Raw genomic sequence first — 21,614 nt, 5'->3', positions numbered from 1 at the left:
AGGACAGTGCAGGGGAGCGCAGGAGCCAAAATAACAAACCTTACCTAGTGTTCCTTTAATAGTGCGGCACAGTGCTGCCAGCATCTCGGGATTGTGGCTTCCAACCCCACCTGAAGTCACTGTCCATGACGGGTTTGGTGTGCTCTGTGACTGTGTGGTTTTCCCCCCACGACTGGTAGGTGGATTGGCTGTACTAAAGTGTCTACAGGTGAGTCAGGGAGTGATGCTATGTGATGGACTATGTTCCTGCCTTGTGCCCAGTGATTCTAGGAGATTCTAGGGGCTTGATTTCCAAATAACTGGAAGTCAGAGGAATCAGTTTGAATACCTACGCTCTATGACAGAGTGAACATATGATGTGAAGCATGGTGGTCATCAAAAGCCACTGAAAACACAGCTTTCATAAAAGTTTTATTCATACGTCCATTGAACTCATAGTACAGTAAGCACAGCACTGTTTACATTTAGAGGTGACCACTTCACAAAAAATATTTTGACTGCGAATTTGCAATATGTTCATGCTTGACAGTAATTATTTTCTGTGTGTAACAACTACAAAATATATATCAATTACCCTGTAGCCTCCTGATTGATAGTTCCAGCAGCTGTTAGGACACTGGGGTTGTCCTGAAATTTCCCTCTGTAAAATACCCTTTCTATTAAGATATGATATGACATGTTAAGATCTGAATTTAGCTCCATATTTAATTCTAATCAAACAGGACTTTCAAACACCAACAGATTCAGTTTAAGACAAATTTAGTGTGAAAAAAACTAACAAACATATTTTTAGCCTAGGTTTTAAGTTTAAAAGTCAGGATGATTGACCAGTGAACCCTAAACCAAATAATGCTCTGTCTATGTTTAAAGTAAAGTCTTTTTAATTATAGAAAAAGAAAAAAAAGATGCAGTTCTATATGCAACCACACGACAGCACTGTTGAGTTTCCCTATCAAGCTTCTTCTTGTGAAACAACTGAAACCCTTAAAAGGGTCTGAGTGCAGAGATATACACTCCAGCTCTAGATTCAGGCCAGTGGCACAGAACACATGCACAGCAACTGAGGGTTAGTTGCATGTCAAGCCTTGCCATTTAGGAATTGGTATATTTTACCCTGTAAATGTCTATGAGCAGTGAAACCAAAGTTTTAGTCTTAAGCTTTAATTTAGTATTTGATTATTGCTTTATTTATTATGGTACAACAACCTTGAATAGGACTTATAATGCTACATTCACCTACGTGTATCATATGATGATGTTGGACCTGATTCTATCTTATATCCAAAGTAGAGTTCATCTTAGAAGTGATACTCACATGTTGCAGGAGATGTGGTGTAGTGGATAACACTGCTAACGACTGTTCAAATAAATCCATGCTATACTAGTGAAGTCCCTAAGACTTTTACCTGACCTCTGTAACTAAACGTAAAGGTACAGATGCTAAGCTATGCAAAGAGGATGATCACAAAGCCTTTTATTGCAGCTGTATATATGGATTGCACCCCACAATGATACAATGAACATTCACATGGATTTATTCGATGTGGATTCATCTTCTGGTCATCATTCTTATTCTGCACCTAGTTTCACAATCTGTAATACAAAGAATAATACAACAGTCAGACTTAAACGTTAATACATCTCACAGTCTCTGTGTATTAAACATTGTGTAAATGTTTGTAGATGTGTGTATGTGTCTAGAGCTCAAAGTCAGTGACTCACTCTATGTGTCTAAGTTTACAGTTTGGATCCTTCACTAGATCAGACAGCTCCTTCTCTCCTAACTCTCCTGGTTTATTGAGGCTCAGGTTCAATTCGCTCAGTTGTGATGAGGAGTTTGATTTCAGGGCTTTAACCAGAGCCAAACAACCTTCCTGTTTGATACGGCAATATTTCAGTCTGCAGAGGGAATACAAATGTCTATTGCAAAAATAATTCAGACAAACACTGTCATTTTTCCTGTCGCACCGATAAACAAACAAGACCAGTGATATGAGCACCAAAGCAATATAAATGAAAGTACCACCACCAAAAACAGATGTAGAAGTGTCTGTAAAAGACATTCACAAAAAAGAAATAAATAAATAAAACCAAAGAGAACTGATAATGTGTTTATGGATAAGGACCTTACATCAGATTCTCCAGTTTACAGTTTGAATTCTCCAGTCCAGGACAGAGAAGTTTCACTCCTGAATCCTGCAGGTTATTATCACTCAGGATCATCTCTTTTAAACTTGAGTAGTTTGAGCTGAGAGTTGAGGACAGAGCTGCACAGCTTTTCTCTGTAAGATTACAGCATGTGAAACTGAGAAAGAAATGATCAGATCACACACAAACAAACATGCACATATTAAACATATATTAATTAAATGAATAATAAATGTAGAAATACTAGGTGGTAAAATGTGGTAAAACTGTGCACTTATAAAAAGTCCCTGTCTTTAGCTCTAACTGAATTGATTAACTAATCACTTCATGTTACTATAATCAATTACATTTTTTAGTATTTTGTATTTATATTTTAGGCTGAATGTCTCTGTGTCTTTGGTGTGTTCTCCCTGTGTCCGTGTGGGTTTCCTCACACATATTGGTAGGTGAATTGGCTATTTAAAAGTGTCCCTGGTGTGACTGTTTGATTACCTGTGCAAGCGTGTATAGCCCGTCCAGGGTGTGTTCAAGGTCAATCATTATTGTTATTATTATTTTCTTTTGTCATTAAAAAATTAAAAAATTATGAGTCTGTTTGTGTGTGCATCTGTGTGAAATCAATTAACTCACTTCAGCTTCTCCAGTTTACACTGTGTACCCTCCAGTCCAGCTGAGAGCATCTCTACTCCTGAATCATGTAATTTATTTTTACTCAGATTAAGCTCTCTCAGACCTGAAAATGTTGAGCTGAGAGCTGAGGCCAGAATTTCACAGCTTTGTGCTGTGAGATTACACCAACGCAACCTGGAAAATAACCAGTACATACTTGAGACAGTGAAGGCACGCACACACGCATGCACACCACTGCACACACACACACACACAAAACATACACACAGACAGAACATAGTTTTGTGTTTTATGTGTGAACATTTGCATTAGTGTGTATGTGTATGTATGTAGAATGTCTTTTTAATATACACACTGTAGTTTCTCCAGTTTGTAGTTTTGTTCCTCCAAGTGATCACAAATTTGCTTCACTCCACGGTCCCCAATTATTTCAAAGTTTAAATTAAGTTCTCTAGAGGATGAAGGGCCTAATAACCTAGTAGATAGTTAAATAATGGTTAATAAATAACAAAATGTATATTTCTTTATATTTGGTCATAAACAGACATCACCTTACCATATTTTCTTTTTACTGTTCCAGCCCTCCAGTAGAGCTCCTTCAGGAAAGGGCTCTCTTGATTTATTGCAGGTCAGATTTAATTCCTTGAGATGTTTCAGAGCTGAGGTCTGACATTCAAAGCCTTCTTCTCTAAAACTGTAGAATTACAGCATGCAAAGTCAAGTCAAGTCAAGTCAAGTTTATTTATATAGCACATTTAAAAAGACAGTGAATGTCAGCCAAAGTGCTGCACAATAAAAATCAACTAACAAAACAAACCAGATAAAATTATAAAACATACATGTAAAAGAAATAAAACAAATAAAAGAATCCAACAATAAAACGTTGTGGAGAAAAATACTGATGGCAAGACAACATAAACCAAGGCAGAGACAAATGGCTAAAGTAATTTAAAAGGACCCAAAGGCCAGAGAAAATAAATAGGTTTTCAAATTGGACTTAAAAGTTACTACGGTAGGGGATTGCTTTATAAAGAGTGGGAGACTGTTCTAAAGTCTTGGAGCGGCTACAGCAAAAGCCCGATCTCCTTTGAACTTCAACCGAGAGCGAGGGGTGTCTAAAAGCAATTTGTCAGAGGAACGTAGGGCACGTGAGTTAGATCGAAAGCAAAGAAGATCCGAAATATATTTTGGAGCCAGGCCATGGAGAGCTTTGAAAACAAACAGTAAGATTTTAAATTCAACTCTGTATTTCACTGGTAGCCAGTGCAACGATTTCAACACAGGGGTAATTCTCTCCCTTTTCTTAGTACCGGTCAAAAGCCTTGCAGCTGCATTTTGGACCAGTTGCAATCGTGACAGGCTCGATTGAGATATACCCAGGTACAGAGAATTACAATAATCGATACGGGAGGAGATAAAAGCATGTATAACTGTTTCCAGGTCTTTAAAAGACAGTATTCTCTTAAGTTTAGTTATATGACGGAGTTGAAAGAAACTACCTCTCACAACAGTGCTTATTTGCTTTTCAAATGTAAGATCGGTGTCAATGATAAAACCAAGGTTTTTTACTTGGCTGTGTACATTAGATGACAGACGCCCCAGTTCATTGGTCATGGTGGGGGTCAAGTGGGAATTTCCGAAAATGATCACATCTGTCTTGTCTTGGTTCAGTTTGAGAAAGTTTTTAGACATCCAGCACTCCACGTCCCTCAAACAATCCAACGTGAGTTTTAGTGAACAATTCTCTCCTGATTTCAGCGGAAGATAAAGCTGTGTGTCATCGGCATAACAATGATATGAAACATTATATTTTTGAAAGATTGACCCCAGAGGGAGCATGTACAGGGAAAAGAGGATGGGTCCCAAGATAGAGCCCTGAGGTACACCACAAGTAAGAGATGCAGGAGAGGAAGAGGAAGACTGCAAAGGGAAGGATAAAATGATTCATTACACCTCTAGCTCAGTATGAGTACAGGTTAAAGTTAAAAAACAAAAAACATACACCTCAATTTCTTAAGTGAACATTCATTGTGTAAAATCTTTTCCGAAATTTAGAGAATGAAGATAGGTTTACAGTTCCATGTAGGGCAATACTCACAGTAATGTTTCCAGTTTACAGCGTGGATCCTCCAGTAGTTCAGAGAACCCCTTTACCGATGACTCTCCTGGTAAGTTACCACATAGATTCAACTCTCTAAAATGTCTGGGGTTTAATTTCAGAGCTTTAATCAGAGCGGCACAGCCTTCCTCCTTAATGCTGCAGTGATTCAGCCTATAGAGAGGAGAACAGATCAGATCAGATGTTGTTCCAGGCCATGCCTAGACACCAAACCAGAAATTGTAAATTAGACAAATAAATAAATGCAACACAAGAATGGCAGAACACAAACATACTGGGTGTTTGAAAACACTGTTAAAAAATGAAAAAACATGTATTTGACCTTCAAACGTGGCTATAATATGCAAGTATATCCTGATGGCACTAACATAGTTAAGTGAAGGTAGTCCCCAAGCTGTTGCCAGGTTTACCAATGGAGTGAGTGTTCAGGAGGCCAGTTTTAGCAGGGTTAATGGTTGAATATTTGGAGGACATCGAAACCGGGGGGTCTAGTTTGCAGAAGTAAAATTGGTGAAGACAATTATCAATTCCATGTGCATTTGAACTGTTCTTAGAAGTTTGTCTGTGTGATAACAAGAGCACAGCCCTCTGAGGCACAGTGAGCTGAAGGAGAGCATGAGGGTGGAGAGATATACCTTAGTTTAGGGGTAATATCAGGCATATGTTATTAAGTTTTTAATTCATTTTCTGAGGCATGTGATACACATCAAAGTCAAACAAGACCACTGAATCAAAAAGCCGATGTACCTAATCAAAATACAGAGGAACAGGCACATACATGGCCTTGTATGTCATGGAGTCAGTGATCTCACCTTAATGTCTCCAGTTTACACTGTGGGTTCTGCAGTGCAGCAGAGAGCTCCTTCCCTCCCGAATCTTGCAGTTTGTTGAAACTTAAATCAAGCTCTCTCAGACTGGAGTACTTTGAGCTGAGAGCTAAGGCCAGAGCTGCACAGCTCTGCTTAGTGAGATTGCAATTACGGAGTCTGGGGCGAAAGTATAATATATATCAGAAAACAGGAAATATATCAGGAAATGTCCAGAACTGATTCTCCTGAGTTCATGTGTGAAAATGACATATGTTAGTAACTCACAGTAATTTCTCCAAAATACAGTGCTGAAGATTCAGTATATCAGAGAGCTCCTTCACTCCTGAATCCCCTGGTTTATTGTCATTCAAGTTCAGCTCTTTCAGGTGTGAGGCATTTGATTTCAGAGCTTTAATCAGAGAAGAACAGCCTTCCTCTGTGATACTACAAACTTCCAGCCTGCAGAGAGAAATACAAAACAATGTCTCCTTTTCCTCATACATATACCCATATGGCACGTTTCTACATATCAGAACTTTATACAACACTATAAAATATCTATTAATGAGGATAAACAGTAACTTGTAAATGTACTGATAATTATCTAGTTAATTTATTGACTTTTATATCTACACTACTCAAACTTTCTCATAATTTCATAATGAAAAGGAAACTTTTTTAATGTTAATATTTTTAATGTCAAATGACCAAAGGCCATCTGTCAGAATTGTTATTAATGTAGCCTAAATAAGACAAAAAAGTCACAAACTCACTGGAGTTTCTCCATTTTACAGCATGGATCCTCCAGCAGAGCAGATAGCTCCTTAACTCCAAGTTCTCCAGGTTTATTATAATTCAGATTCAGTTCCCTCAGGTGTGAGGAGTTTGATTTCAGAGCTTTAAGAAGAACAACACAGCCTTCCTCTGTTATACTGCATGCTTCCAGCCTGTAGAAAGAATAAATACTCCTCACACATACAGCCCAACGAACAATGTGCATAATGAAGAAAAATATGTAACATAAGCCATGTGTGAGTGTCAGTCTCACCCCAGTGTCTCCAGTTTACAGTGTGGACTCTCCAGTCCAACCGAGAGAAGCATAATACCTGAATCCTGTAGTTTATTGAAACTCAGGTTCAGATCTGTCAGATTTGAAGAGTTTGAGTTCAGAGCTGTGGCCAGAGCTGCACAGCATTTCCTTGTGAGATTACAGTTACACAATCTAAGAGAAAAAGTACTGAATTAATAAATGCTGATATCTCAAACACACCAAAAAAAAAAAAAAAAACCAGGGACAAGTAGAGGACACAAAGCAGATGACTCTGACTAGTTTATGTAGCTCCTAGTCTACACATCTACAGACAACATCTGCTAGGATCTAGCACACTCCAGATGGTTACATTTAGGTGACAGAAATGGGTTTCTTCTGATACACATTGATTACTTCACCATGGTACCATTATTTGAAAATTTCCAATTTTAATCCTTGGAAAACTCTATGCCTTTTTAAACACCCACTTCACATGAGGGCGAAATACAAATCCATCCTCTTCAGGCAGAATCACTACAGCTCTGGCTATTTCAAATTCGAAGAATAGACAAGCAATTTCAAGTGTGTTAATATGCTTCATTGTCAACAAGTGTCAACATTATTTTATTTAATTTTATTTGTGATTTCCCAAATCTTCCCTTTTGGCATCACCTTATATTTATGGCCCAGCGAAACAAGAAGTAATGATCTTTTAAATGTGACATTCATGACTGTAATGACATTTTATTAAGTCCCGGTGTAAGTAAACGAGTAAAAAAAGCAAGCTGTATCAGTCCAGTATACTAGGCTTTCTCTCTTTCTATCTCCGCTCTTGGCAGAGAAAAGGCATCTGTTGTTTTTTTGGGGGGGTGGACTTCAAATATTCAAAAGTGAGATGAGGATATTGCTCTATTCCTGTTCCATAGGTGTGTAATATTGACTTATTTTTGCTGTTTCAGATTCCTCAAGGTGGAAATATCTCCAAATTCAGAAAACGGCTAACTTCATTACCAAAAGTGCTACAAAATTCAACAATTTGTGGTAGTTCAAACAGTGAATAAAAACTTACAGACAAGTTAAACTTCAGCCATTTACAAACAACAGTCATTTTTCTTCTCAAACGTTTAGTTCCACATTAAAAGACACAGTTTCAGAACATAAACCAACTGCTTTTCCCCACAATCACAGACATCTCTTTTATAAGAACCGAACACTATGTTTCCATTCATTACTTTTCAATACATTCTTAACCATGATTCCCAAGGTTTGACATAATAATTTATCCTACATTATGACTGTGAAGAGACAGGAAGACTGTAACTCACTGTAATGACTGAAGTTTACAGTATTTTTCCTTCAGTAGATCAGAGATTTTTTTCACCCCTGAATCTCCTGGTTTATTGTCATTCAGATTCAGCTCCCTCAGGTGTGAGGGGTTTGATTTCAGAGCATTAATCAGAGCAGCACAGCCTTCATCTGATATATTGCAGTCTTCTAACCTACAGAGAGAACAAGGAAAAATTCTTCATGCCGAAAGTTGCAAACACACACAAGGGCATAATACCACCAAGTAAATTATATACTGTAAATGCGTACAATCACAATTACTCCCACACAATGAGACCTGCAATTAACCCGAAGTTATTTACCACTTAGTTTAAACAATTTGAGCTATTAAATATTCTAATTTCTATGACAGAGTCCAAATACTTTACAGATGGTTTTGTACATTTTTCCAGCCTGATGAGCACCAAAAACTCTTTTTCTGAGGTCCTGAAAAATGTTCTTTGTTTACGTCATGATACATTCCATATGCTGTAAATATCAGACTTTTTTAGATTCATGTTAAGACTGTCATCTTATTGATTGAAAATATCTAATTTCATCTTTAAATTAACTACTAGTCTTAGAGATTACTAACTTTTGCCATTCACAAATACGTAATGTTGGGTAAATAAATGATTAAGAGTAATATATTTTCTTATTTATTTAATTGAATTCTCTGGCCTTTATTAATAATAACACTCAAATTATCAATCCATTTAATCCCATAATTTGTTTGTGTGTGGACATTTTTGTCTGTGGGTAAAAAAAAAAGTAATTCTGAAGCTCACAGTAGTTTCTCCAGTTTACAGCGTGGATCCTGCAGCAGTTTAGAGAGCTCCATTACTCCTAAATGTCTTGGATAATTGTAATTCAGATTCAGTTCTCTCAGGTGCGAAGGGTTTGAGCTCAGAGATTCACACAGCGCAGCACACATTTCCTCTTTAATATTGCAGCCAGACAATCTGCAAAGACATACATTTTAAGTAATTAATAAAAAAATAAAATAAAAAGATTAAAATGTCTTTGAATACAGCTTCATAACTGATTGATGTTATATTTATTATTTATATTAATAAATTTTATAATGACATGAAATGACATTTGATAGTTTTATTGTTTATTTCATGTCAATTTTAGACTGCTTACAACAAATGATACCACATTGAACAGCAGAGAGCTCCTTCACTACTGAGTCCTTCAGTTTATTGTTACTCAGGTCCAGTTCTCTCACTTTTAAGGAGTTTGAGTTGAGAGCTGAGCTCAGAGTTGCACAGCTTTTCCTTGTAAAATTACAACCACACAGACTAGGACTGCCTTCCCTGAACAGTAACCCAGAAATGTTCCATAGTTCACCCAAAGGAGCTGTTTGTTTAAACACGACCACCTTTGTCCCGGACATTACACAGACTTTATTCTCCTCACACCTCATTAAAAGACTCCAGGTCAAATCCGAGTTAGTGCATGTGAGAATGGCACAGGAAACGTTCCGGGGTTTCTCTTGCACGCGCTGCACAGGCCCTGGGCCATGCCTAATGCATGTGTTTGTGTAGGACCACTCCAGGACATCTGCAGACCTGATAATCTGGAATTACTGTGTGAAAGAAATCTGTGGGATGTTCTTATGGGTGGAAATACTCACATGACTTTTCTGGATTCTTTCACCACCGGGAGCATTCTCAAAAGACATTCCTCGGATGCGTCATATTTTCTCAGGTCAAACTCATCCAGTCTCTCTTCCGAGTTCAGAATCCCAAACACCAGAGCTGACCACTGAGAATGGGAGAGTTTAGCCCCATGGAGACAGCCATCATTGCCTCTGTTCAGGTACATTTGAACTTCCTCCTCTAGAGAATGATCATTCAGTTCATTCAGACAGTGGAACAAATTGATGAATTTCTCTGGAGAATGATTCTCCCTAATCTTTTCTTTGATGTACTTGACTGTTTCCTCTTTGTTGTAAGAAATATTTGCTGTCTGTGGCAGAAGTTCTTGTAAGAGATTATGATTTGTCTCTAGCGAGAGACCCAGAAGGAAGCGGAGGAATAGGTCCAGGTGTCCGTTCTTACTCTGCAAGGCTTTGTCCACAGCACAGTTGAGGAAATCTGACATTTCTTCTCTTTTAAAGAAACCATCAATCCATGTACTTTGTTGTAAGAGCACATTACCTTGGTCCGAGATGAAAGAAAGAAAGGCAAATAAAGCAGCCAGAAATTCCTGGACACTCAGGTGGACAAAACTGAAAACCTTCCCCAGGAGCAGCTCAAACTCCTCTCTGAAGATCTGGGTGCAAACCTCTGAGAACATGAATAGTTCTTTGACATTAATATCACATTCTCTCAAGTCATTCTCAAAAAAAATGTGTTTTTGTTCATCTAGCTGTTTGAAAGCAAGTTTTCCCAAAGCAAAAATGTTCGTTCTAGTTTGCTGAAGGTCAGTTTCATGGTTGTTGTGGTTCCGTTGGGCCATGTGCTTGATTTGAAAGAGCAAGAAACTTGCAAACATTTGAGTCAAAGTCTTGGGAATTTCTCCACTCTGTGGTTTGCTAAACAATCTCATTAGGACAGTGGCTGAAACCCAACAGAAAACTGGTAAGTGACACATGATGTAGAGGCTTCTTGAGGACTTTATATGGGTAATGATTCTTTCAGCAAGGTTTGGATCCCTGATCCTTTTCCTGAAGTATTCCTCTTTCTGAAGGTCATTAAAACCATGTAAATCTATTACCTGGTCAACATACTGAAAAGGAATTAGATTGACCGCTGTTGGTCGAGTAGTAATCCAGATGAGAGACGAAGGAAGCAGATTCCCCTGGATGAGATTTGTCAATAGCACGTCCACTGAAGCTGTCTCTGTTACATCACACAAGCTTTCATTGTTCTGAAAATCTAGAGGAAGTCGGCACTCATCGAGACCATCAAAGATGAACAGGATTTTGTCTGCATCACAGTTTAATAAAGGCAATGGCTTTCTTTGTGAAAAAAATAAATGCAGAAGATCCATTAGATTTCGTTCTTTGTGCTTAAATACATTCAGTTCCCGAAAAGGTAGTGGAAATATTATGGTGATATCCTGATTTGCTTTTCCTTCAGCCCAATCCAAAACAAACTTCTGCACAGAGACAGTTTTTCCACTTCCAGCCACTCCTCTTGTGAGCACAGTTCTCATTTGTTTGACTTGTCCTGGTAGGGCTTTGAAGATGTCATTGCATTTGATGGGTTTCTCCTGTGTTTGTTGTCTACTATATTTTATTTTATTTTGTCTCACCTCGTGTTCATTGTTGACTTCTCCGCTCCCACCCTCTGTCATGTCAAGCTCTGTGTACATCTCATTTAGAGGCTGAGAGTTTCCATAATGTGAGATTCTTTCCTTAAAACTTTTATATTTCCGCTCCAGTTTGCCTTTGTGGAGATGTATCAGTTCTAATATATAAACCAGATAAAAAAAATATGTTTATAAAAGTAATTCACATTCTGGGTAAAAAAATAAATCAGTAGCAAAACATATTCAGTAAGATGAGGACCATATATAAGCAATTTCTGTTCTGTCACTTTATTCTCTGTGATTAAAAACTCCTGCTTAATGCTTTAATGTGATCTAAAGCACAGCTGTTTTGAATTCATGCTTATGAATTTATTAGCAACTTCATCTTGTTCAGGGTTGTGGTGGGTCTGAAACCCTCCTTGAATCCTTGAGAGCAAGGCAGGAACACACCCTGAACAGAGCATCAATTCTACCTTACATATGACACAGCAGCCAAAGCATAGTTTCTATCAAACTGATAGTTTGATCTTCAGTGATGATTCAGCCATCTTAGGCCAGGAGACCTTGCTTTTTCTGGGTAAGTAGATTACGTTTCTTTCTTTCCCCTCATCACAAGCACAATGCTACCTACTGTGGGTAGCTGTTAGTTAAAGCAGTGGTTTAGAAAAAAGAAGAAGAGAGAGAGGAAAAAAAAGGAAGCAAGTGCTCCTCAGCCCCGGGTGGCACTGTGTGTGATTGGGTCCTAGCTAACAGGTGGAACTGACCATGGTTAAGCTGAATTTACTTACAATAAAACAGTGAAAATGGATAAACAAAATATCAAAATTGTGTAAATATTTTGTGGGATTTTCCCATCTCAGTCTTTCTCTGGGAAGTATGTTTTGTTTTGTAACTGCCCTCACACAAAGTTTATTGTATGTCTTTATGAGTCAACTTCTTATAATCAGGCTGTTTGAAAGTTTCATAATACAGGATTTCCTTAAAACATTTTCAAAATGAAATAATGGGAAGTTCCCTTAGGCTCAGGCTGAACTTTTTTAACTGAATGTCCACTAGCATTTTATTTAACGTTTTTAGATAATGAATAGAAATATTTATGATTTTTTATATATGTGCAAGTGTGTGTCATTTAAAAACTTGGGCATTTATAAACTGAGCAATGGATTTAATTTTTTTTTTTAACCACTGGAATTTTTCCCCATTTTTCCCTCACGTTCTCATTTTACCAAGCACTCCCTTGAATCACACAGAATTCCACAAACATAAGAAGCTATGGAGCATGTTTCGTATCATATTTTTTGAACTGCAGCTAATACATGCTTGGAGAAGTATTTGAAGAAACTAATTCTGTCACATCTGCCAATACACGCATGTGGTGACTAGACATGTTCTTGTAATGAAGAAGAGTACAAGCTGCACAGAAAGGGTAAACCTCTACATTCTTGGACTCTCAGCCTCAGATCACTGAACTTTTATTCAGGATTGAACCAATGAACCACTAGGGAGCTCTTAAAAAAGGGTGGTGCTGATGTTACCTTCACCAAGAGCAGGAACTCCAGTAGAACTAGGTTCTGAACCTGTGCAGCAAAGAATGTATTATTAAAACTATTAAAATTTAATTTTAAAGACAAAGTTAAATCTGACACAAAATATAAGTAAATATTTAAATAATATAATCAATCACTTTCTAAATGCTAATTAATAAAAGTAAATTAATTTATATTATCACATCAAATTCAGCAATGGACTAGTAACCTGTGCACTGTAGGTTTACTGCTAAAGTAAAGCAATGTGTTTCCAATTTTTTTGCTCAGAAAATGAGGATAAAAACTGCCTGTATAAATACGTTTTGTTTACAATTGTTAAAACTGAGCAATAAACACAATAATAAATTATACACCTCTCACATAAGTTTCATATATTTTTTTTTCCAAATCAATTCAGAAACAATTTCTAAAAATTCAATAATTAATAGCCAGTCAGTGCAGATGTTATGTGTTGCTTGTAAATTTAGGCAAATAAATAAATTTTTATTACCTCCATGAACGTGGTTTATAATTGTCAGCGGACCTTGAATTGTGTTCCCAGTGATGAGGGGAGCACTGGTGATTCCTCCAGCGTGAGCCGAGATGTTCACCAATTTGGTCTGGTCTGAAGTATTGTCTTCCATCTTCTCATGGATACTGACCTTTCTCTTAGTGTTCTTTGTGAAATTTATCCTGCTGATAGTTTTCACTGCCCCTGTCCATTTTAGACAGACTCAGGCCAGATAAAGGGGAAGTGAGAACGGGCTTTTTGCAGGGTGTGGGCTGTGAAATGTATTTGTTTGTCAAAGATTGCCACACACATATATCAGCCATTTGAGACTGTGGACTGCCTAAAGCCTAATGTAAGTGGCTGGTTACTAATGATGTCAAAGTCTGCTTCCTGACTGTTTGTTCATGTGGGAATTTACTCCACAAACACTATTTATATTAATCATTTCAACAGCAAAACTTTCATGTATGCTGGATCTTGCTTTCACTTTTCTTCAGTTCTTGACACAAAATTATCTGTACACATTAATAACAATCTACAATCTGAAATTCACAGTAAGTAACTGAACCTCAATTCTGGAACAAGTCTGTCAAGACACATTCATTACTAAGGATATAAAGTATACAGAGACAGATCAATTCTTATTGCAGACCATCACAGAACACTTTATTTATTGTGAACACCCAAAGACTTCATTATGGCAGAACAATGCATTTCACAACCTACAGTACAGGTGAGTAATAACTATTATTTCACAATATAAATTATTATAAATAATAACAATTCTAATAAACAGAGCACCAAAAATTAATATCAAAGTAAAATCAACAACAGATAGAGTAATGATTTCTAAAATGGACTGGCTGTTTCATCCTGCTCTTCAGATGGTCAAGCAGGTATGATGTGGGTGGTGGATCACTCTCAGCGCTGCAGTGACACTGATGCAGCGGTGGTGTGTTGGTGTCTCATGTACTGGACCCGACACAGCAGTGTTCCTGGAGTTGATTTTTCAAATTTTTGGTAAAATGCATTAACCAGTAAATGAGCTATAAAAAACATTTAATAAAATTCAGATGGTTTCATCATCAGTTCCTGGTGTTTACTTGTATTTAATTCCTCTGTTGGGCCGCATGGTGGTGCTGTGAGTAGTGTCACTCAAATAAACATATATGTATATCTATGGTGTCACTGCCACGCAGTTCCATGGTCCTGGATCAACACAAAATTCGCCCCACTCGTACCTGCTCTGTGGTGGTCTTCAGAGGGCCCTGGCCCTGCAAACAGGGGGCATGTAAAGTATGCTGAGATGCTCTACAGTCTTACACGGTGCTGCAGTTTGGACAGTGAAATTAATGAACTGGACAATGCTTGCAAAAACAAGGAGGTTATTATATTTTGAAAACCCATTTGCCTATGCTGTTCCCTAAACGAGAGCGCGCATGCGCACGCGAACACGTCATAGTCGACGGGGGGCGTGGCTTGTGGTTCTGTGTGAGATAGAACAGCTATAAAAAGATTTTAACGACCTTTAAATTACTTTATACCACATTAAAACACCCTTAAACCACCTTTAAACAGGGGCTAGGACAAGTGGATTCGCACCAAAAGACTTTCAGCCCCGGAACGGAGGAGGGATACACTATAACGCACGGTATGTGTTTTATTCCTATCAGAACCGTTCTTTACGCTGTGGTTTTAGCCGTTCCAGGAACGCCTCATGCAAAATCCACACCAGTGCTTACATAAAACACGTTAAACGGCGGCACAGCTCTAAAACATGACAGGAACGACAGTAGCTGTAATACCTTTCCCACAGGAGGCACTCGACCTGTTAATTCGGGTCGTGTTTATGTATTGGATTCTGCTCCCTTTAGAACAAAGGTGTGTGACGTCAGGTATGCGACAGGTTCACGTTCCAAACCGCTTCCGTCGCTCCCTGCGCACTACATAGTGAACACATTTGTGAGCGATATTTACAATAGTTCATTAATGTCATTATTTAAGTCATATATAAGATGTGACCTTTACACGGGCCGCGTGTGTTGTATTAATTAACAGTCTGTTAAATTCAGCGAATAAAGATTAAATATTTAAATATGTATAAGTGCGTTTTCTGCTGAGGATGTGTTGCTTGTTAGAAAATAAACCAAATTATCACAACAGATAAGCTCCTAAAGCTAAAACTGCTGAAGCCTCTTAACTTTATTCAGTTAATGTGCGTCAAAACTATGCTTTAAATCAGTTTCCTTGGTTTGAAAAAAAAAAAAAACACACAGAGAACATAAACATATCTGTTTGGGAACCATTTTGTTTACCACAGGGTGCAATAACAACAAGTTTGAAGAATCCCTTAATTTTCACATAGAAAAATCCAGCTTAATTTTAATTCCATATATGGGCATGACTCACTACTGAATTTGGTTTCTGCCTAAATATGCTTCTTACAATTCATTTACTAATTAAATTTGAATATAAAAACATTACTTTTTACACCAAAACATAAACAGTGCCTATACTGGTTTGTAATGGTCTCTCTATAGATGACAGATTTGGAGAGCGAGGCCCTGTTAGACGATGCCATGTGTGTGGATATGGAGAATGGCTCAGCTGAAGAGGTAAAGTTTATATACATTTTTATTAAAATAGAAAATGTTGTGAAATAAATTATATTTATTGTCTTTTTCTATTAAGGAGGAGGTTGTGGCATCAACAGATATTTTTGGAGATGATCCTTTAAGGACTCTGGGAGAAATTCTAGCTTACTGCCAGGTATTAAAATCATTAGCACCATAAATGTTAAAAAAAAAGTGTGTGTTTATATGTTCCCTGCTCTGTGGATTTGGGTCTTTCCCAGGAATGCCTCATATAACAGGTAAGGCAGTGCTTTAATTAAATATTAGACTGTGTTAAGAGTTTTAATGCTGACACTCTCACTAAAGTATCTGCATTAAAAACATTGTTAGAACGTCTTGACATATCTCTCACAGATTTTGGCACAAATTGATGAGCAGCTTGCTAATTTTGCTGCAAAATGGAGCTTTTGAATGCTCCTTTTATGTCTTGTATATTGCCGCTGTGCAGTTAAAAACATGTTCAAAATTATTATTTTTACATGAGAAGGGGAAAAAAAATCTCAACTTTAAATCGAAGTCAATATAAAACGATTTTTTAATAGATTTTGGAGCATAAGGGAGTCCTCCACTACCTTAAATAATGATATAAATGCACTTCTCTCTCATCTCTTCAGGTGATGTACGGAGCTATACAGAAACTGGATGAGAAGTTGGAGATGCTTCAGATCAGAGTCACACACATTCAGACAGACCACACTGCCCCAAAGGTATCAACAAGCAAAAACAGTGCACTCAGGCACCAGCATATTCAGCAGTACTTTCATTCATTCACGGGTTAAGAGTTCTTAGCTCTTTGGGGGGTGGGGGGGTGCGTCAAAGGGAAAGAATATCAGATATAGAAGGTCAGTATTCTGACATTTGAAGGTAAACGCACACACAGAATATTGGGTGTAAAACCTGTGCAGGGCGTGTTCCTGTTTTGCACCCAGTGAATCCGGGAAGGACCTGGACCCACCGTGACCCTGAGCTTGATAAACAATGAATGAATGGACATTTCCAGCACAGATTTCTCCACTCAGGGAAGTGGATCTCAGCAAAAACCCGCTTTACAGAGTGTTCTTCCACACGTCTTTGCAATTTTACCACCACAAAGCTTTCAATCTACCACCTTTTATACCGTATCTATTGCACAGGCCACCTTTAAATGTATTTATAAATATTTCTATATTTCTCTCTCTCTCTCTGTTTCAGGTGAAGGTCCATACTCCAAGAAGAAAAAAGAGTTCCCAGGTCAAGTCTGAAGTTGCTGATGTGTCCAATTTTCTGATGCAGCAGAACCTCACGTCTACTGCTTCTCCTCTTCCTCCTCCTCCTCCTCTCACGTGTGCTAATGAGAACGTGAAGGCCCCTGGACCCCCTCTCTGCCAAGAGGACACAGAGAATCACGTGTCCTTTTCACCGCCAGCTTCCCCCTCCATTTCCCCTGCTCTCTCGACACACACACCTCCACAGAGCCCAAAGAAAATGCTTCTAAAACATCAGGGGAAAAAAACAGGGCATAAAAATGGCAGCACTTCAAAAAATACAGGTGTTGTTATTATTATTATTATTATTTATTTATTTTTCTCCAGATTTAGCACCATTTTAAACTGCATTAAAACAGGAATTCTTGAGAAATCTTCATAACTCAGGGGCTGAGATGTGAAGAAAGAAGTGTAAAGAAATGCAGAATATTTCAGCCCTTGTTTGAACATTTTTTTGTGAGGATTCAGAAGCTTTCAGACACAAGGAATAATGGCCGTTTTTTAAATGCTTTTTATGCAGGAAAGTTTGTGCTCCCCCGCAGTTTTCTGAGGAAGGCCAGTATCATGTCCAGTCCCACTGTGGCCGCCCGCTTCCTCCTGCGGAACGTGTTTACACACAACGAACTACTGCAGGAGAACATAAGGGGAAATGCAGTCAGAGGCCTCAGCAAACTTGGGAGAAACAAGATCAGCGCCATACGAGGTGAGTCACACTTTCAACACACACAAGCTCATCCATAGAATTGCATTCAGGGCACACACTGCACCTTTAATACCCTCAATCAATCATCCAACATCAGCACCTGACCTCACTAATGTTCATGTGGTGGATCGCCATCAAACCTTCACAACAATGTTCCCGTACCATAAAGATCAATGCCTAATTTGAAATAAATAAATAAACCTTTCAGAATGGCTCCAGAAGAGATACCCAAAACACGATCTCCGAGAAAAGGGAAAAGACTGGAAAGCCTGTGTTGCTGTTATGAACAAAGGAGCCAGACACATCCGTCTTATGGACAAGAGATGCAAGGTGAGGTGTGACAAGGATGAAACGTTAGGAGTTAGCAGTCATTTTTTTACCACCATCAGCACACACACACACACACACACACTGAAATAAAACAACCCTCTCAGATTTGTGTGTGCTAAAACTTTCAATACAAAAATAATTCAGAAACATTAAATAAAACGAGCCGTTCGGATTTACATCTATTTCTGACATCAAGTACAGAGACTTTAGAATCGCCTCCTAGTCTGAGTCTCTCTGTAAAGTGTATATGTGAGAGCACGATTAAATGAGACCCTATTTGAAATAGGGTACTGAGTAAAAACTGAGAAAACAATAGAGAAGGAAGAACTGAAAACGGCAAAAAACAGGAGCTGCTTCTTCTTGATGCTCACTGCTGTAAACTCTAGTCGGGGTGAAAGCGTGGTCCGATGTCCTTTAAAAGAACAGGCTCTGAGAGCCCTCGCTCTGATCAGGGCTGTTTCTACAGGGGGAGAACGCTGCTGTAGAGCTGTTGGTGTTTTGGTCAAATGTCAGTCGAGCTGTGCTCCCTTGTGGACTAAAGGGGTATAAAATCCCCCTTTTAAATTACTACCCAATATATCCTATTATCCACAGCTTTACAATATACAACAGCTTCAGTTGTTTTATTTTTTTAAAGTTCTTTTGGCACTTTCACATAAATCCGAACAGATTGAAGTATCCCATATTTTGAGACCACAAAAAACAGTGGGTTACTGGTCTCCAGATTCCCAAATTAAAATGAACACATGATTTCTTCATTTGTCTCTTTTTAATCTAAAGCATTGTTTTTTTTTTGTTTTTTTTTTTTTTTGTAAATTTTGTAAATCGTAAATCAAGATTTGTAAATGAATGTTTACCATTTTCTAGGTCGTATGTAAGAAATTTAGATTTTATTTCTAGTGCTTCACACGTTAATGAATCTAAAAACTTTCCATTTGCTCAAACATTTACAAAATAACCAAAATTAAAACTGAGCTAATAGAGCAACAGAGTTTCTCAGGTTTTTTGATAAGTAACATTTCTTTAGCTTTATGCTAGTTATACCACCAAACCCCCGATGATCCACAGGGTCCTGTTCTAGCTGAAGGAGGTCCTGGTCTTTAGGTGTGCAGTACCAATATTTTTTAAAATATATTTGAATACAGAAAAATAAAACATGTTTCTAACAGCCAGGCTCGACTGATCCAGACTCAGAAGAGCAGCCCCTCCCCGTCTCTCCAGTCGAGTCCCTGGATCCCACAGACGCACTGGACCTGAAGGACACTGTGGAGATCAGTAAGGAGCTGTCAGACAGGGAAGATGACATGCTGCAGAACCTAGAACTTCCAAATCTCTCCATCAAGTTGGAGTCAGATCAGGAGAGAAGCAGCAGTAACGGAGATTTCCTTGACCAGGAGGACCTGGGTGAGACCATGCTCTCTGATTATAGTAATACGTGCATCCACATAGAGCCATGCATTGAGCCACAGATTGACCTAAATTCTGCTGCTTCTCTTCTTTGTCATTGATCCCTCCCTCTCTTACCCGCAATAGTGTTCCTCGGATGTCCTGAGCGCCAAGTGAAGGTTCCTCCAGCTGCGATTTACACAGCATCTCACCGGCCCAGCGCTCCGCTCGCTGCTCGCCACCTCATTAAGTTCATCTTCACTGAAGACGTTCTTGTGCGGAGCAACGTTTACGGAAGTGCAGAGTACGGCATGGAGCCGCTGGACCCTAACAAGATCTCCGCCCTCAGGGGTCAGACACTTTAACCAGTAACAGTTCTAACTAATTTAAAATCAAGGTAGCGATAGTTGACATTAAAAACGTACAATTTTGCTCCTTGTTTCTACTCTCCTGGTGAATGGTATGCATACTTAGTTAGCCCCCTTTCACACTGTCCTTCAATAGTCAGGACCCTCAACAATCAGGTTATATTTGAATGGTGGATGATTCTTAGCGTTGGAGTGACATTGATGTGGTGGTGTGTTGTTCTGGTGCAAGTGGAACAGATACAGCAGTGGCTGCTGGAGTTTTTAAACCCTGTGTCCACTCTGTGAGACACTCCTCCCTCGTTGGTCCACCTTGTAGATGTAAAGTCAGACATAGTAGTGTGGTTGGTTGTCCACAGCCACCGTTCGCATCACGCCTTCCCTGTGGGGGTCCTGACTGTTTTAAGGAACAAGGTGAAAGGGAGAACAGCTGGCTGCAGCATAATCAAACCCCATCCTGTGGAAACATTATTTCCTCAGATTACTTCTCTCACTCCCATCCTCTCTTTCTCTGTGTAGAGCACCTTTGTGAGCGTTTTCCTGAACTGGATCTGGACGAGGAAGGTTACGACTGGAAGACGTGTGTGGATGCCATCAACAGCTCCATTAGGAAAACAAGACACAAGTGCAAAAAATACCGCCGCTGACGCTGAAGACTGGACACAAACCCAAGGAAAATCACTGAGGACACTTTGGTAAAGACTGGAGACGTTCAGAAGAAGTTCAGCTCTGTGACCTAGAGTCGTATTGTCTACAGTAGAGCCGCAACCACGACTAATGCCGTAATCCGTAGTTTATCGATGACCAAGTTTAGCAGATTGTCTTGTGAGGTTTCATTTAACAAACTTTCTCCCCCCATTTAACTTTTGCTAACACGATGCTACTGGAGCTCAGCGTGCTGGGATGAGGACACCAACTGTTCTGGATGTTAAATTTGCAGCATTGATGCGGTGGCATTTTACCCAGCCAAAGAAAACGAGGCTGGTATCTGTTGGACTCCCAGGCTCGGCCACATGGAGCATCACCAGGGACCGAACCAGTCACCTCCCCATGACGATCCATCCTTTTTACAGAGATAATAAAAACAAAGCATGTAGCTTTTCTGATTTATATTAATGTAATTATATACATTTCTAAACAATTTTACATTTTAAAAATAAATGCCTGACAAAGCTTGAGTAACCAATTTTAGATCGTGTTGTGGTTGTTTATCCCAAGATCTTGCAGAACCTTCCCGATTACAGAATTGTCACCAATTCCCCATCATCAAGTCTTCCCTGATCACACACAGACAATGCCCCTGGCCTCAGGAGGGTGAGGAGTGAAGCCATGCTTCTTCCATGACTCACGAGGCAACTTAGCTTGTGAGAGGAGAATGCAAACTGCCCAGGTCAGCAACATCAGCTAATAGATACCCATGCTAACGAGCACTGTGAGCTGACTGATGAGGGGAGATAGTCTAGCGTGTGAGGCCAGTTGTGACCTCTTGGGCTCAGCTGGCTGAAGCATCACCTGGTAAACTGTTAAAAAATTAAATATTTGTAAATGTAGCCCTTCTTAAAACCCATGATGTAATGGGGAAACCTAAATCAT

At 38.9% G+C, this 21,614-nt stretch overlaps 2 protein-coding genes across 5 annotated transcripts; one reads left to right on the top strand and one right to left on the bottom strand.

Moving 5' to 3' along the window:
* Positions 1–1,260: 1,260 nt before the first annotated feature.
* LOC136697957 (NACHT, LRR and PYD domains-containing protein 12-like) lies at positions 1,261–13,551 on the bottom strand. 3 transcript variants are annotated; one of them, XM_066673321.1, is made up of 16 exons: positions 13,361–13,551; positions 12,859–12,900; positions 9,702–11,481; positions 8,851–9,024; positions 8,062–8,235; positions 6,755–6,928; positions 6,480–6,653; positions 5,992–6,165; positions 5,710–5,883; positions 4,877–5,050; positions 3,335–3,472; positions 3,134–3,253; positions 2,779–3,012; positions 2,132–2,305; positions 1,723–1,899; positions 1,261–1,593 (listed from the first exon to the last, which is right to left on the bottom strand). In XM_066673321.1, the coding sequence occupies exons 1-16, from the start codon at positions 13,491–13,493 to the stop codon at positions 1,587–1,589; spliced, it is 4,023 nt and encodes a 1,340-aa protein (XP_066529418.1). In that variant the 5' UTR covers positions 13,494–13,551; the 3' UTR covers positions 1,261–1,586. The 3 variants fall into 3 exon arrangements, 2 of the variants coding, with proteins under 2 accessions (XP_066529418.1, XP_066529419.1); XM_066673322.1 differs by having other exon boundaries at positions 2,779–2,952; XR_010802775.1 differs by lacking the exon at positions 1,261–1,593 and having other exon boundaries at positions 1,760–1,899; positions 2,132–2,282.
* A 1,031-nt stretch (positions 13,552–14,582) lies between these two features.
* LOC136697971 (BEN domain-containing protein 2-like) lies at positions 14,583–21,230 on the top strand. Of its 2 annotated transcripts, XM_066673340.1 has the most exons (11): positions 14,583–14,744; positions 14,939–15,011; positions 15,901–15,975; positions 16,052–16,129; positions 16,608–16,700; positions 17,185–17,521; positions 17,758–17,940; positions 18,149–18,270; positions 19,440–19,674; positions 19,804–20,007; positions 20,541–21,230. In XM_066673340.1, the coding sequence occupies exons 3-11, from the start codon at positions 15,901–15,903 to the stop codon at positions 20,666–20,668; spliced, it is 1,455 nt and encodes a 484-aa protein (XP_066529437.1). In that variant the 5' UTR covers positions 14,583–14,744; positions 14,939–15,011; the 3' UTR covers positions 20,669–21,230. The 2 variants fall into 2 exon arrangements, with proteins under 2 accessions (XP_066529437.1, XP_066529436.1); XM_066673339.1 differs by lacking the exon at positions 14,583–14,744 and having other exon boundaries at positions 14,804–15,011; positions 20,541–21,229.
* Positions 21,231–21,614: the final 384 nt, after the last annotated feature.

This window comes from Hoplias malabaricus, chromosome 5 (genome assembly GCF_029633855.1).
Source record: "Hoplias malabaricus isolate fHopMal1 chromosome 5, fHopMal1.hap1, whole genome shotgun sequence".
NCBI classification, from domain to species: domain Eukaryota; kingdom Metazoa; phylum Chordata; class Actinopteri; order Characiformes; family Erythrinidae; genus Hoplias; species Hoplias malabaricus.
The sequence above is the reverse complement of the archived record's forward strand: the minus strand, read 5'-3'. Positions and strand labels throughout refer to the sequence as shown.

Coding starts and splice junctions, on each gene's coding strand:
- LOC136697971 (XM_066673340.1), top strand. CDS start 15,901: ATGACAGATTTGGAGAGCGAGGCCCTGTTAGACGATGCCATGTGTGTG. Junction 16,701..17,184: donor CAGACCACACTGCCCCAAAG/GTATCAACAAGC, acceptor TCTCTGTTTCAG/GTGAAGGTCCATACTCCAAG. Junction 17,941..18,148: donor CAAGATCAGCGCCATACGAG/GTGAGTCACACT, acceptor TAAACCTTTCAG/AATGGCTCCAGAAGAGATAC.
- LOC136697957 (XM_066673321.1), bottom strand. CDS start 13,493: ATGGAAGACAATACTTCAGACCAGACCAAATTGGTGAACATCTCGGCT. Junction 8,236..8,850: donor TGTAAACTGGAGAAACTACT/GTGAGCTTCAGA, acceptor TTCTCTCTGTAG/GTTAGAAGACTGCAATATAT. Junction 2,306..2,778: donor TGTAAACTGGAGAAGCTGAA/GTGAGTTAATTG, acceptor TTTCTTTCTCAG/TTTCACATGCTGTAATCTTA.